Source organism: Ambystoma mexicanum, chromosome 5p (genome assembly GCF_040938575.1).
Source record: "Ambystoma mexicanum isolate Mex_15411 chromosome 5p, UKY_AmexF1_1, whole genome shotgun sequence".
NCBI lineage: Eukaryota > Metazoa > Chordata > Amphibia > Caudata > Ambystomatidae > Ambystoma > Ambystoma mexicanum.
In genome coordinates, this window is record NC_090930.1 from 1361963008 (window position 1) to 1361979751 (window position 16744).

Below are 16744 nucleotides of genomic sequence, written 5' to 3' on the forward strand. Positions count from 1 at the left end.
ATATAGACACAACTGCATTTGCCGTCTCCTTTCGCTTACCTTCTGGGTTAAGGGTCCTTTAACCCCTCCGATTTGCATGGGTTCTGAAGCCTCTGCTCCTTTGGGGTCAGCGTGGGTTTTGACCAACACCCTGTTCTCAAACTTGCCTCGATCAGCCTTTCTGTTCTGAAGTCTGTGATCTAACTGGACCACTAAGTCTATATATTCAGCACAGTCTTGAGGTGGGTTCATGACTTGAGCCAAGACATCCTTGAGTTCTCCTCGAAGCCCTCGATGAAATAACGTGATTCGTTTTACCTCAGGCCATCCAGTTTCCACTATCAACCTATTAAAGGTCGTGATGTAAGATAGAAGGTCCTGGTTACCCTGTCGTAGGGACAACATTTCGTTATCCCGGGCCTGTCCTTGGGAGTGCCAAATAGTCTTTCCATGCTCATTTGAAAGCCCTGAAAATCCCGATGAATTGGGTCATCCTGAGTAACTAGTGGAATTGACCAATCAGCTGCACTGCCGCTGAGATATGACAATACAAAGGCTACCTTGGCTTGGTCGTTTGGGAAGGCTCCAGGTCTGCATAAAAAGTGCAAGCGGCATTGGTTCATAAACAGGGCAAACCTTTTGGGATCTCCAGCAAATAAACCTACCTGGAAATATTCCAGTAATTGGGCCAATTGGTCAGTCTCTGAGGTATCCATAACGCCCGGGTGGGAATTTGTAGGTAGCTTCGCATTCTGTTATGCTCACCTGGCTCCCGCAGAGGCGTCGAACTGGACTGGACTGCTGCGGTCTCCACCAATGTGACGCGTAGGACCGAGATGATGGACTGGACTGGCCCACCTAGCTTCCTTTGCTTGGCCCGTAGGAATATTCTTCTGCAAATGGAGAAAGGGAATTAACCACCTGTGGAGTTGAGCGTAAATCCCCCCACCCTGCTGTTCTCCCCACTGATCACCTTGGATGTCCTCTCTTATAGTCTCACCTGATGATTTGAAAAGATGAGCTCTCCATCCTGCATTGAGCGCAGGGGCGCATAGATAACCAGTTACTTCACTGGCTCGAAGGAATTGGTGAGTTCCAGGACAATATTGGCTCCGATATTCCCGGCAAGACGCCGTAAGTATATAGTTCGTAAGAGTTCAAATGCTTGACTTCCACTCTTGTCCGATTCCTTGCAGGTTGCAGCTTTACCCTACTGAAGAGTTCCTCGTGGCAACCGGTAATGTTCTGGTAAGGATTTGTATTACCCAACACAGTTCGATAAAATAATGTCCATAAGTAACCTGTTGCTTTCTCCCTTATTCAGGCGCTGAGAGAAAGTATGAAGTCTCGGGGAATAATGCCTCCGGCGGTAAAATCAGTTAAGTCTTTTGTGGTGAGGAGGGTTCCCCTTGTTAGTCCCTTGTTTCACCTTGCTGTCCTTTTGTTTCCCCTTAGGGGCCGGGGTTCGGCTAGGATGCAGTGGAAGCTGCGCCGACCCGTGAAGGAGAATAGTACCCCTGGTGGTAAAATCAGGTAAGTCTATGGGGGGTATTCCTCTGTGTATTCCCTTGGCTCACCTTGCTGTTCTTGTCTTCTCCTTAGGTGCCGGAGTGCGGCGGGAACATGCAGGAGGATGCGGTGAAATGTGAAGAAGCTGCGAAGGCCGGTGAGTTCAGCGCAGCGCTGCAGAAGGGGAGGCGCATAAAATAACTTCTTTCTTCCAGCTCGAAGGCGCGATGGATCGGGAATTCAGGTAAGGATCAAAGGTATTGCTCTGTTCTAACCTTTTCTCCTTCTTTCTCCCTTTTTCTAGGAGCTCCAAATACAAGGCGGGCGTGGCAGAAGACTGGATGCAGACTTGCAGGCACGGTGAGCGTTACGCTGCTGGATGCAGAATAACGCGAAGCGTGTGCTGCTCTTCGGGCGTGGTTTAAATAGCTTCCAAAGTAGTCCCAGGTAAGTATTCCTCCCCAGCCCCACCCGAGTAAAAAAATAGTCCCTAGGTAAAATAGTCCCTTCCAAGCCTCGTTTGGCTTGGAGCTCTTGCAGCATGGTCTGCATCAGGTAAGTTTGCAGCATGGTCTGCATCAGGTAAGTTTTAATCTATGAGCCTGGTGCCTAGGGCGCCAGGACTGACTCTCCATATGAGACTGCACCCAAATAGCCCCTAGCAAGGGTTGTTGGGCTTGCTTGGGGTAACTTGATGCCTGCTTCCGGGGTTGCTGGACTTGGTCTGGGTCCCCGGGGGTAGGCATCATGACAACTATCTCCACTATATTTCAACATCTATCAGACTCTGGTCATCAGAATCTTCAAAAAATACAACATTACATGTTACAACTACGCAGATGACACTCAGATCATCTACAAAATCAAAGACACCGATGCCGACCATTCAACCCTAACCGACTGTCTAAAAGAAGTCTTCAACTGGATGGATGCCAACAGCTTGAAAATCAACCCAGGAAAGACAGAAATCATGATCGTATCCAAAGACCAAGAGAATGAAACCACCATCCCATGGCCTATGGAAATGGGAAACGCACCAACACCATCGAAGGTAGTACAAAATCTGGGAGTCCTAATGAACAACAACCTAATCCTGGAACCACAAATAAATGCAACAGTGAAGAAATGCTTTTTCCTCATCCACACGGCAAGAAGAATTCTACCTTTCCTCTCCTTCACGCACAAAACACTATCGTCACCCTAATCATGTCAAAAATCGACTATGCAAACAGCCTCTACCTCGCAATACCAGAATACCTCCTGAAGAAACTGCAACGGATACAAAATGCAGCAGCAAGACTACTCCTCAAACTATCCAGAAGAGACCACATCACTCCAGCTCTAAAAACACTACACTGGCTCCCAGTAAAACATTGCATAACCTTCAAACAATGTCCATAACACACAGGGCAATCAGCGGACAAGGAGCAGAATTCCTACAAAAGAAAAGAACAGTCTACAAACCAACGAGACCCCTCCGATCAAGCAACGAAATCTGCCTGGAACTCAAGCCATACCTTAAGAAAAAAACTGAGGCACCTCCTTCTACCACTTAGCCGCAAAAACCACCTGGAACAACATCCCTAAAGAAATAAGGAACACTGAAGATCACCTAAAATTCAGGAAATCACTAAAAACCTGGCTCTACAACACCACAGACTAAACCTGGAAACCAAAACTGCAAAAATGATGAATAAACCGAAAAGACACAGACATCCCCGACCCGAGAGAGTAACTCCCACGGCACCTGCCCCAGACAATCCCACCAACACTTTCGCCCGCCCCTTAATTACCGCCAGGTACCACAGTGGTGTGGAATCATCGAGATATTGGCAATCACCCCACTACCTGAGAGGCTGTCATTGGCAGGTGCACTGGCCAAAGGAGTATGGAGGGAGGATAAGGGAAGCTATGAGAGAGCATGTTAGAGGTGGGGGCCAGAGGAGTAAGGAACCTGTATGCCAAACGGACCCAGATCAGGACAGAACCGCATCAGGGGAGACTACGCAAGCCGAGCGCATCAATTCAGGATAGAGAATCAAACTAACCAACCCTACTAACAATTTCCCTTTCTGCATACACCTCTCAAACTCCAAACCAAACACAACCAAAACCTACAGCACAACAAACCGCACAAACTTCACTACTTCGCAACAACAAAACAAAAACACACATAGCCTTGCACAACAGTACACGACGACTACCGGCCGCAAACACCCCAGGCCCAGCCAACGGACCCACCGGGCTGAGGCCGCCAACAGCACATCACTGCTCTCTTGCACTTTTCCTGCTTCCTCCCACTAACTCAACCTCCCCTCCTCTTTCAGAGCCGCCAGAGCGCCAGGGGACCACTCCGGTGGTGATAGTGCGCGGTACAAATGTTCTTTAACATTAACATTAACACAATAAGGGGTCTGGGAATGCATGCAAGTAGAGGAGCGCTGCGTTTTTCCATCTTCAACTGGATTTTTCCACCCTTTGTCTCTTCGACTTGTGGTCTGCCTTTCGGCCCGAGGGCAGAGTGCAATTTGGGAGGGAGGGGGAGATGATCCATAAAAGAGAGGGCATCATGGAAAGGTGGTTGTTGGATGTTGAACCCCGGTTGTTGCAGTATCGCTGATAGGGAGGACGCTCCGCTTCAGACCCTGTGGATCATAGCTATCTCTTTGCCTACCTGCTGAGGGGCTAAGCAGTTTTCCTCTGCTATATGGCTCACAGTGATGACATTAATATTCTAATCTATCTATCTATGTATACATGTTTGTATGTATTAGTGTTTTATTTGTTTATTATCAGTTGTTTGATACTAATAAACGGCCTATAATGAGCCACTTTTTATAACCTTATATAGTGTGTGTGTGTGTGTGTTCTGCTAGTCTGAGTCCAATTATTAGTTATTGCGAGAAGGAGATGGGGAGACGTAAGTGTTGGTGTTCTTCCCTTATAGCCAAATAGACGCAATACAATGTCCTGCTGTGTAACTCTGCAACACAGCAAGGTTAAGTCAACGCCCACACCACAGGCTACCAGGAGCAGTGCAATGGCCACTACACCCACACCTCGAGGCACAGACACTGAGGCCACACCTGCTGGCAGGGCTGACTGAGGACTTTCAGGGGGACACCAGCCCGGTGTGACTGCCTGCCGGAGGGCCACATTCCCCAGAGATCCTTCCACGCTGCCAGTGTCCACACTCCCCGGAGAGCTCTCCACGCCGCCAGCATCCACACTGCCTGGAGAGCCCTCCGTGCCGCCAGCATCCACAGGCACAAGGCAGCCCTCCACGTCATCGGCGTGCACAGTCACCTGAGCCGGATGTTGAGACTCCCTCATATGGCTCCCCTGAACTCAGCCCAGGGCCAGTGCAGAGCCTCTATCCCACACAGCACATACAGACACGCAGCATGCTGTTGCGGAGGCTTGAGGAAATGGAGCACGGACAGCAGGAGATGGAATCAATTGGCCACATGCCCTCTGTACACCTGCAGGCCATCAGGGACAGCATTCAAGGGGCCACCCGCAGGATTGTGCGAGTCATCGTGTGGAACAGGGCCAAGACAACTGCCAGCACAGCCGCCCTGACACCGTACACCAAGAGGGTCGACCGAGACAACTACCAGCACAGCCGCCCTGACACTGTATGCCCAGAGGGTCAGGAAGTTGACTGAAGGCATCTCTGCATTGGCACAGGCCATCTGTCAGAGCACGGAGGTGCAATGTCAACAGAACCTGGGGACAGGCTCAGTCCCTTCCACTTCAACACAGCCACAGAGGGGTCACAGCAGGGCACACCGAGGCATCAGTCACAGCGTCTTCTGTGCCCAAAATCACTGGTGGCTGGCAGGGGGCCAGGCGGAGGCCATGATTGTGAAGGACTCTGGGACACTGATTGGCATGAGTGGCCATGCTGTGGAGTTGGTGGTGGGAGAGGGGATGGGGTATAGTGTGATGGGGAGAAGGTGGTGGGAGGGGGGATAGTGTGATGGGAGTTGGTGGTAGGAGGGGGGAGGGAGGATAGTGTGGTGGGAGTTTGTGGGGGAAACCATTGAACTTCATCAAGACGTGGACATTACTGATTGTGCCATTGTCGTGTTTATTGATTGAGGTGGTGTCACACAGCTGTGCATGGCTTGTGCCATATGAAAGTGTCAGAAGAAATTGTCTATCAGTCCCTGGCGGGCCAATCTCCCATCCCTCACTTCACCTCTGGCAATGCGTGTATTTGCCTCTGCCACAGGCACTGCATCCTCATCCTCTGGGGGTGGCATGTGCACATCAGGGGACAGCACCATTGCACACACAAGCACAATTTTGCCCACTTTCTCTAAAGCGTACATCAGGGATCCACCGGTACAGTCGAGGCAGCGGAAACGTGCCTTTAGGAGGCCGCAGGTATGCTCAATGCACACACAGGTCCTGATGTGAGCATGGTTGTGGGCATTATCCTGCAATGTTTGTGGATCACGCATAAAGGTCATTAGCCAGAGCAGCTGTGGGTATCCAGAATCACCTGCATGGGGGGAGGCACAGCCATTAGTCACGGTGTAAGGTGTGGATGTGGATGTGGGCTAACACAATATCAGGGCAACGGCCAACTTGTGTATGCAAATGGGCCTTCATTTCAAGTCATGTGTTGATTCTATGTCTGTGCATGCTGTGTCTCTTGTTTCATTTATTGTTTCAGCTTCATATGCACCCTGTCCCCTTGCAGCATAAGTTATCTAAGGTATATGTCAGTGACATGTATTGCTGACATGGTGGCTATCATGTGGCAGTGTATTTTTACTGTGCGTGTGGCATGCTGGGTTTCCCATGGGCCCTCCCTAAGCATCTAGCGCCACTGGGTCGCTATAGTAGGCTGGGCGCACATGGGTGCAGGGTATTGTTGAGTGAGGCGATGTGGCCATTTGTCAGCATTGCTTTGGTAAGTGCATGTTGCATTCTGGTAACTATAGTCATGTTGGTGTTTACAGTCGCTACTGTATGTGTACGTCAGATTCTCCATGCAGGTAGGTCCGACATGTGCATGCTCCTTGCCCTGTACTGTGACGTTGGTGCGGGATGCGGTCAAGTACGGATTTCACACTCATTTGTCATGCCATCCTTTGTGTAGTTATTCGTACCCTTCACCCCTTTGGGCATGTGCTTCACATCTGTGCTGGCTTTTCTACTCACCCACTATCCTGGTCCATTGTCCTCTGTGCCTCTCCAGGTATCCTGGCAGTGGGCTGTTCCGTAGGACCATGGCATTGTGGGTGGAACCAGGGTAGCGGGTGATGTACTGGTTGGGTTCGCAGGACACCTGCACATTCAGGGAGTGGTAGTGCTTGCTGTTATGGTACACTGCTTTGTAGGCCTGGGGGGCTACCAGTGATATCGGTAAAGTGCAGGGCAGCAATCACATTTGGCATTTAGGCAACAGCATAGAAGTGTGCTTTCATGGCATTGACCTGGGCTTGGGTGGTAGGGAGTGAGATGTGGAATTGCACTTGTCGCAGGAGGGCTTCAAGCACCTGGCCCAACACTACACAGAATGTGGGTTGTGCCATGCCATGAATCATGGCCACTGCATGCTGGAAGGAGCCAGTTCCAAGGAATTGTATGTATTTATTTTAATTCTTATAACGCGCCACATGGCCGAAGCCCTCAGGGCAGACAGCCACTAGCTTCAGCAGCGGGGGAACAGCTGTCAGGATGTTAATCCAGCGCCCTAGGTCCTCCTGTATTGTGGTGAGCAGCTCTGTTATGGTCTCCCTGTTGAGGCGGTACAGGGTGACAAACTGGCTGTCGGTGAGGGTCCGGGGTGAGGGCCTAACCCTGGGGATCGGTGCACGCCTTGCCTGGGCTCTCCTCCCCTCCCCCCAATCCTCCCCTGTACTTCCTGCCTCTCTACTTCCAGGCGAAGCATGAGCAGCTAACTGTCCCAGCTCTCAGTGGCAGCATGGTGTTGGAAACAGTGTTTGGGGTAGGGGTGTGCCTTATGTAGCAATCTGTGGTGAATTGGGATCACCTATGGCTTAATTTCAGGCACCTGTGTTCATTTACCTCCAGCTGGAAGCTGGAGGTGACTGTGCCGTGTTTTAGGCTGTATTAGCGCCAGATTTATGCCTAGGTTTAGGAATTATGCCTAGGTTGGTAAAACATTCAATGAAAATACAGAAATAGATAAACGGAAATGAGAGGCTTTGCATTTTCTTTCCATAGTATGTTCTGTATAAAAAAACGGATCGCTGTGAAAGACAAACCTGTTTGGAGAGTTGTTCTTCACATAGCTTATATAGGGTAAAGAACTTCCTGGCAAGTGTAATATTATCAATGAAACCACAGCTAGCAAGCTTCACACGGATGATGATCTGTCGATCAGGAACCATCATGGCAACAGAGCGGAAGTTTATCTTCAGGTTCTCAGGTAGCTCCTGCCGTCCAGCATAGCCAGGGTTCTAAACAATTAGTAAGATATGTTTATGAGTTACTGTTATGCAGCTTGTATGAACAGGCATGAGACAATAGACATGAATATAAAAGCATGCATCCAAAAGTATGCAACCATATTTAGTGTTGATGCTGGCTTTGCATTTAGTTAATGTAAATTAAATTTGTTTATTTCGGGCTGTCTAGATAAAACATACACAAAGAGAAAAAGCAAAACAATACAATTTTGAATGAAAAATAGCCTGTAGCTGAGACTAACAAGGAGGCTCTCCCTCAGAAAACCCAGAAGAAGTTTATTGGAGCAGCTTAAAACAGATACAGAGAGCCAATTGGAGAGAGACCGCAAGAAGACCATCGCAGAAAGTGGTGGTAGTCCATTAGCCTATCCGGTCTTAACTTTAAGGAAGTGAAGCCCTTGGGAGATGACTGATAGATTGGTTGCATTCAATCTACTTGTTCAGGTCACACTCGTTTCCCCCATGTTTTTATGTCAGATTTCTGTACTAGCAGAGCCTCGCGCGCATGAGCAGCTGGATCCATAGGATCACTGTGCTTCAATTCCCTTAAAGGGCCAGTATCTATGATAGCAAAATGATGTGTCCTGCCTCTCGGATGTGACATAGTTGTGGTAGCCAGGGGATCCTACCCACATCGCCCACAGGCAAACCATCATCTGGTCTGTGGAGGCACCTGGCTCCCTTGGTGACCCCGCCATCCACCAGCACGGTCAGGCAGGGGATATAGGAACACTCCAAATCTACTCCCAGTTTTTGACATTGTTCATGTGAAAACAAAGTACAAACGATATATTAAAACATAGAAAATTCCATCCTCAAATTGAGAGCTTGTGATAATATGAAGAACTAGCACCCTGCAATATTGTCATACTTATTTAATTGAAATAGTTATAGTATGATAATTAAACTGATAAGAGTGAACAGACAGGCGTGCCCCATCTGCCATCCAACCTCCCACCTATCCTTTACAACCACCATTGTCCATCAAGATGGCTAATGATCACAATCAAGAAAAGACTGTTGTATTCAAGAACAGATCCCAAATACATATATCTCATTGTCATCCTTATATTCATGTTTACTTAGCCTGAGATCTGGCTCAGTCATTCATCACTTATGAGGAAAACGCTCAATCTTGTGGTGGCTGTGGCCAGATCAGATACATTTTTAAGGGGTAAGCCCACCCCTATAGTATATTCAACCAGCACATAGGACCCTGCTTTCCATTCCCCTAGGGGCAGCATCAAACATAACATTTTTCGTCACCAGATTGGGTACCCCTGCCTACCATCTAATATACATCTGAGACATGAGAATGGCCCTTGACATATCATTTGACCACCCGTGTAGCTGAATGAAGCATCCTGTTCCTTGATATTTGGAGAAAACTAATGGATTGTTAGGAAATTAGGGGACAAGGAAAAAGGATGGCCCTTCAAGGTGGTTAAGAAATCAATGTGTCGCCCTGTACGTTGCAGGAGGGCTCCTTCAAAAGTGTATAGCCATCCGGCCTGTTACTCCTAGATGAGGATTTATAAGGCTATTGTATAAAATAAATAGGACATAAAAACCAAAGGTAATGAACGAAGAAGGGACAGTTGGTGAAGAGAATATATCAGATAAAGAGAATTGCACAACTGATTTCTTTTATTTACTAATGGCCGCCCTCTTCCTCGGCACCAGAGGGCCTCAGAGGGTAGCCATAACAACCATGTAAACATGACTCCCGAATGGCTGCTGCACAGCTCATACTGCCAATCAGTCGTCGGCAGGCGAGAAGCCGGTCCCCAGCCTGAAGGCCCACACCTAAAGGCCCGGTCTCCTCCCTGTCCGCTGCTACTTTGTTACAAGGACTTCTTGCTCACCCTGTCGAATGCTCTAAGGTGTTGATGCCTTACACTGCAGTGAAGCCTGAACTAGGCCAGTTCCTTCTGACTGTTCCCTCCCCCTCTCCATCCTATCTGATCTCTCACTCCACACCGTGTGACTGTACTGCATCTTACACCTTCTGTTGTTAGTGCGAGTTCAGCAAATTTTGAATCACTGTTGCCAGTTCAAAATTAGCCTATTCTCAGCTGCTGCTGCCATCTCGATTTTGGCTTGTTTTCAATTGCTGCTGCAAATTCGAACTTAGCCTATTTTTCAGTTGCTATTGCCATCTTGAATTCAGCTTGCTGTGAACTACGGTTGCCAATGCAAACTTACGGTGCTCCCTTCTGGCTGTACTGTTTGCTTATTTTCACAAACTTGGTTAGCCCAGTGACTGTATTGTGCTACTCTACACTGCTATTTCTTACTTAATCCTCCTCCCCTGCTACCCCCTTGCTCTACCTCACCCACGGCACTTTCTGCTTCTCATATCTTCTCAAACCATGCATATTATCACCATATGATCTGATGTAGCCGCCTTGCAACATGAGGTCAGGATTTCCCATTTCATGTACCTGGACTTTACCGTTTGTAATTGCATGCCTTTGATGTAGCCACCTTGCAACATGAGGTTAGGCTTTTCCAATGCGCATACATGGACATACTGCACTATGTAATAGTTGTAACCACACTCTTAAGCTTAAAGAGCCCAGATGCCTCAGGGTTTAGTGCACTATATAAATGTCAAAATAAAAATAAAATAAACTAAGAACTAGAAAGGGGCAAGGTGTGGTAGGGAAGAATATAGGTGATTTTCTCTGCTGGCTCTTCTGCTAGGGGATTTGTTGAGTGAATTGATCCTAAATTGCAGAACTGAAAGAAGATGTATCCCCATCCCCTGATCTTGCCAGTGAAAATTGCCTAGATGTCTTGGGGCACAGAGTGCTGTACTCCACTTCTAATATCACTTCTGTGCACAGGCTCTGGCCTAGCTATTGGAGATGAAATGCAGTGGAAGATCTAGGAGGATATTTCTGAGTGGGCTGGCTGTGAAATGGGCGAGGGGGAGGATGAAGCTGAGTCTTTGACTTCCTCCGTCAGTGGGAACTCACTTTTTCCTCCGCTTCACCTGCCACTCCGTTACTACGGCCGCGCTCACTGCTTTTCCTGAAACGCCTGACACCATGATGGCGTCCTCTGCTAAGACTGTAACTGCAGATGTGAAATGGTTGTGACCGGCATTTCATGTAGGAGAGAGAAACTCAGGGATGAAACCTAGCTGTGTGCGGTTTCTTCGGCTCCCCTTGCTGGCATGGAAGTCATTTGGGCTAGAAAAAGGAAGTCATTAGGATGGGTGCTAGCCAGAGGCCTCATATGAGAGCTTTAGATTTTGTATTTATTCGAAGAACAGGGGTGTCATTTTCGATCAGAAATGACTTACAATAACACATTTAAAAATGGCAGAGGCATTCCAATGAAGTGTTCCTGTACAATACCACAAAGATAAGAACAAACGGTGAGCCACTTTATGAGGGTATGAAAAATTGTGACATATACCAGAGAGTAAAACAAACAAAGCAAACAGAAATATATATATATATATATATTCAGTGAAAAAACTTTGTTAAAGGGATGTTATGGTGCCAAGTAAAACCGAAAAACCCTTGAAATTCACCAGTTATGGTAAGCTAAGCAACCATAACTCGCGCCACCACCGTGCACTGCTAAGCCTAACACCCAGGACATCAAAGATGACATCACAAATGTAATTGATGACATCACTAATGACATCACATGTGCATTTACCTTTCATGAAAAGTCTGTACAAGGGATTCTTAGTGTAATGTTAATAAAAAAAGTGTCAAAGATTATTGGAATAAATATCAATTGCTAATCAGTGCATTAAGCTATGCATTGATATAAATAACATTCTTTTATGATCTTCAATCCAGTATACTAAGGTACTCATGTAGAAACATAGGCATTGTGTGCAGCATACATGATGGAGGTGCAATATTCATAAGCTTGCCATGTTGAATAGTGAAATAACTGTTTTCATATTAGAGTTTTGCGTACAGTGAAACTTGTGATAAGTAGGTAATAAAACCCACTTACTACATAATTGAATTATTATAGACAAATCACAAAGAGACAACACCACATACAAATATGAATATATACAAGGGAATTGAAGTAAGAAAAAAAAACAGCAATAGTAGCAGAAAGTGTTCATAACCTAACTGATTACCTTTATGCAGAGAAATGATTGCTCTGTTTCAAAGCTGTTACTTACCCTATCTATATATATCACATGATGTGTCTGGACCCTAAGGAAAATAGGGTGAGTACAAGGCCCAATAGTCGCGTGCTGGTGGGTCAAAGTATGGCACATTCTAGCGATGGAGAAAATAGGGGCCCTAAAGGATAACAAATATCTGAAATTCAGGGCAGTATGGGACCCATTCATAGACTATGTTACAGACAGGGAAGCTTACTTCCACAGACCCAACCTGCTGAGATCAATCATGAACTAAGGCTCTGGACCAAGAGGAAACATGAGGAGGCCCACACCTCCAGCCAACATACGCGGCCAAGGCCCGGACTGTAACAAAACTGCTTAACGGTTGACGGAAGCGGAACGATCCCAGCTCTATTGTTGTTGAATTTGTTTTTGTGTTTGTTTTTCTTTTAGGGGGGAGCGAGGAGCGAAAGGGGAAACACACCAGAATCCGAAGGAAGAGGGAGCAGGGGAGTTATAAAAGTTAAAACTCATGGACGCACTACAAACTTGAAAACGGACGGGGGGGGGGAGAGGGATGAGAACAATACTGAGATTTAAGTATGCTGTTCCTTACCTGAATGTTTGTAACTAAGACTCCATGAGAAGAAAATAAAGTTGTTAAAAAAAAAAACATATACAAATATGAGCATATACAGGAAAGTACAGTAATATAAAAACATCAAAAGTATCAGAAAGTGCTGATAAATCTACTGATAATTTTAATGCACAAAAAGGATTGCTGTTGTTCAAGGTTCTGTCTTCCCCTATGTATATATTTCATATGATATGACTGGACACTAAGGGAATTATTGTAAGAACATACTTGAAGGATAAGTCTACGAATATAGTACATTTACAATTTTTAGTTCCTGACTGTTACTGAAGAAAATCATGTGGCCTAGATATGTCAGGAAAGGAAAAAAGGGGGAGACAGACATGTGATGTCATGAGTGATGTAATCAATGACATTTGTGATGTCATCTTTGATGTCCTGGGTGTTAGGCTTAGCAGTGCACGGTGGTGGCGCGAGTTATGGTTGCTTACCTTACCATTACTGGCGAATTTCAAGGTTTTTTCGGTTTTACTTGGAACCATAACGTCCCTTTAACAACGTTTTTTCACGGAATTTCATAGGTTTTTAGTAGCGTAACTTAACCATAACGTCCTTTTAACAAAGTTTCTTTACTGGATTTCATAGGATTTTAGTAGCGCAACTTAACTATAACGTCCCTTTAACAATGTTTTTTCACTGAATTTCATAGGTTTTTAGAAGCGCAACTTAACCATAACGTCCCTTTAACAAAGTTTTTTTACTGAATTTCATAGTTTTTTATTAGTGCAACGTAACCATAACGTCCTTTTCAATGGAGGAAGAACAATAGCATCCTAGGTTCTCAAAGTGGGAACCCGGGGTGGTAAAAAAAAGATTTTTCTTCCCAATCCGGGACACCACAGGCAGGCGTCCCGGTGTAGGAAGGAAAATCTTTTACCAAGATGGACACCAGGGAAAGGGAAGGCGGGGTGTATAAAGAGAACACAACAGGGCATCGGCGGGGGGTCGGGAAGACCAGGAGAGAGACACAGGGCATGAGTGGGGGGGTAACACGAGGGAGACACGGGACATGAGCGAGGGTTGGGGGGGGAAGAAGGGAGACACGGGGCATGAGCGGGGGGAGAAGGGAGACACAGGGCATGAGCGGGGGATGGGGGGAAGAAGGGAGACACGGGGCATGAGAGGGGGTGGGGGTAAAGGAGGGAGACACGGGGCATGAGTGGGGGTTGGGGGGTACAGGAGGGAGACACGGGGTATGAGCGGGGGGTGGGGGAGGAAGAAGGCAGATACGGGGCATGAGCGGGGGTGGGGGGGAACAAGGGAGACACAGAGCATGAGCGAGGGGTGGGGGAGAAAGAAGGGAGACACTGGGCATGAGCGGGGGGTGGGGGGGAAGAAGGGAGACACGGGGCATGAGTGGGGGGTGGGGGGTGAAGATGGGAGACACGGGGCATGAGCGGGGGTGGGGTAGGAAGAAGGGAGGCACGAGGCATGAGCGGGGGGTGGGGGGCAAAGAAGGGAGACACAGGGCATGAGTGCGGGTGGGGGGAAGAAGGGAGACACGGGGCATGAGCGGGTGGTGGGGGAAGAAGGGAGACACAGGGCATGAGCGGGGGGTGGGGGGAAAGAAGGAAGACATGGGGCATGAGCGGGGGGTGGGGGGAAAAGAAGGGAGACACAGGGCATGAGCGGGGGGTATGGGGGAATGGGGGAAAGAAGGGAGACACGGGGCATGAACGGGGGTGGGGGGGAGAAGGAAGACACGGGGCATGAGCGGGGGTGGGGGTGGAAAGAAGGGAGACACGGGGCATGAGCGGGGGGTGGGGGGGAGAAGGGAGACAGGGCATGAGCGGGGGGTGGGGGGAAGAAGGGAGACACGGTGCATGAGGGGGGGTGGGGGGAAAGGAAGGGAGACACAGGGCATGAGCGGGGGTGGGGGGCAAGAAGGAAGACACGGGGCATGAGCGGGGGTGGGGGTGAAGAAGGGAGACACGGGGCATGAGCGGGGGGTCGGGGGGGAAGAAGGGAGACAGGGCATGAGCGGGGGGGTGGGGGTGAAGAAGGGAGACACGGGGCATGAGCGGGGGGTCGGGGGGGAGAAGGGAGACACGGGGCATGAGCGGGGGGGTGGGGGGAAAGATGGGAGACACGGGGCATGAGCGGGGGGTGGGGGGGAAAGGAGGGAGACACGGGGCATGACCCGGTGTGGGGGGAACACAAGGGAGACACGGGGCATGAGCGGGGGGTGGGGGGAAAACAGGGCACACATGGGGCATGAGCGGGGGGTGGGGGTGGAAAGAAGGGAGACACGGGGCATGAGCGGGGGGTGGGGGGGAGAAGGGAGACAGGGCATGAGCAGGGGGTGGGGGGAAGAAGGGAGACACGGTGCATGAGGGGGGGTGGGGGGAAAGGAAGGGAGACACAGGGCATGAGCGGGGGTGGGGGGAAAGAAGGAAGACACGGGGCATGAGCGGGGGGTGGGGGTGAAGAAGGGAGACACGGGGCATGAGCGGGGGGTGGGGGGAAGAAGGGAGACACGGGGCATGAGCGGGGGGTGGGGGGTACAGGAGGGAGACATGGGGCATGAGCGGGGGGTGGAGAGGTACAGGAGGGAGACACGGGGCATGAGCGGGGGGTGGGGGAGGAAGAAGGGAGACACGGGCCATGGGCGGGGGGTGGGAGGGGAAGAAGGGAGACACGGGGCATGAGCGGGGGTGGGGGAAGGAGGGAGACACGGGGGAATGAGCGGGGTGGGGGGGAAGAAGGGAGACACGGGGCATGAGCGGGGGTGGGGGGAGAAGGAAGACACGGGGCATGAGCGGGGGGAGGGGGGTGGAAAGAAGGGAGACACGGGGCATGAGCGGGGGTGGGGGGAGAAGGGAGAGACACGGGGCATGAACGGGGGTGGGGGGAAGAAGGGAGACACGCGGCACGAGCAGGGGGTGGGGGGAGAAGGGAGACATGGGGCATGAGCAAGGGGTGGGGGGAAGAAGGGAGACACGGGGCATGAGCGGGGTGGGGTAGGAAGAAGGGAGACGCAAGGCGAGGCATGAGCGGGGGGTGGGGGGAAAGAAGGGAGACACAGGGCATGAGCGGGGGGTGGGGGGAAAGAAGGAAGACACGGGGCATGAGCGGGGGGTGGGGGGGTGAAGGGAGACACAGGGCATGAGCGGGGGGTGGAGGGCAGAAGGGAGACATGGTGCATGAGCGGGGGGTGGAGGGGAAGAAGGAAGACACGGGGCATGAGCGGGGGGGTGGGGGGGAGAAGGGAGACACATGCATGAGCGGGGGGTGGGGGGTACAGGAGGGAGACACGGGGCAAGAGCGGGGGGTGGGGGGTACAGGAGGGAGACACAGGCATGAGCAGGGGGTGTGGGAACAGGGCAGACACAGGGATTGAGCGGGGGGTGGGGGAGGAAGAAGGGAGACACGGGGCATGAGCGGGGGGTGGGGGAGAAGAGGGGAGACACGGGGCATGAGCGGGGGGGAAAGAAGGAAGACACGGGGCATGAGCGGAGGGTGGGGGGTACAGGAGGGAGACACGGGGCAAGAGCGGGGGGTGGGGGGAAAGAAGGGAGACACAGGGCATGAGCGGGGGGTGTGGGGGAAAGATGGGATACACGGGGCATGAGCGGGGGTGGGGGGGAAAGAAGGGAGACACGGGGCATGAGCGGGGGGTGGGGGGGAAAAAGGGAGACACGGGGCATGAGCGGGGGGTGGGGGGGAGAAGGGAGACACGGTGCATGAGGGGGGGTGGGGGAAAGGAAGGGAGACACAGGACATGAGCGGGGTGGGGGGAAAGAAGGGAGACATGGGGCATGAGCGGGGGGTGGGGGTGAAGAAGGGAGACACGGGGCATGAGCGGGGGGTGGGGGGAAGAAGGGAGACACGGGGCATGAACAGGGGGTGGAGAGGTACAGGAGGGAGACACGGGGCATGAGCGGGGGGTGGGGGGGAAAGAAGGGAGACACAGGGCATGAGCGGGGGGTGGAGGGGAAAGATGGGATACACGGGGCAAGAGCGGGGGTGGGGGGGAAAGAAGGGAGACACGGGGCATGAACGGGGGGGTGGGGGAGGAAGCAGGGAGACACGCCGCATGAGCAA

At 50.5% G+C, this 16744-nt stretch overlaps 1 protein-coding gene across 1 annotated transcript in view; it reads right to left on the reverse strand.

Annotated features, from left to right (window-relative positions):
* Window positions 1–16744, reverse strand: part of DNAH5 (dynein axonemal heavy chain 5) — a 4235244-nt gene that overhangs the window by 2069046 nt on the left and 2149454 nt on the right. The window contains exon 38 of the mRNA XM_069613779.1: window positions 7734–7928. Coding sequence (XP_069469880.1) covers window positions 7734–7928 — 195 coding nt within the window. The remainder of the gene's footprint in view (window positions 1–7733; window positions 7929–16744) is intronic.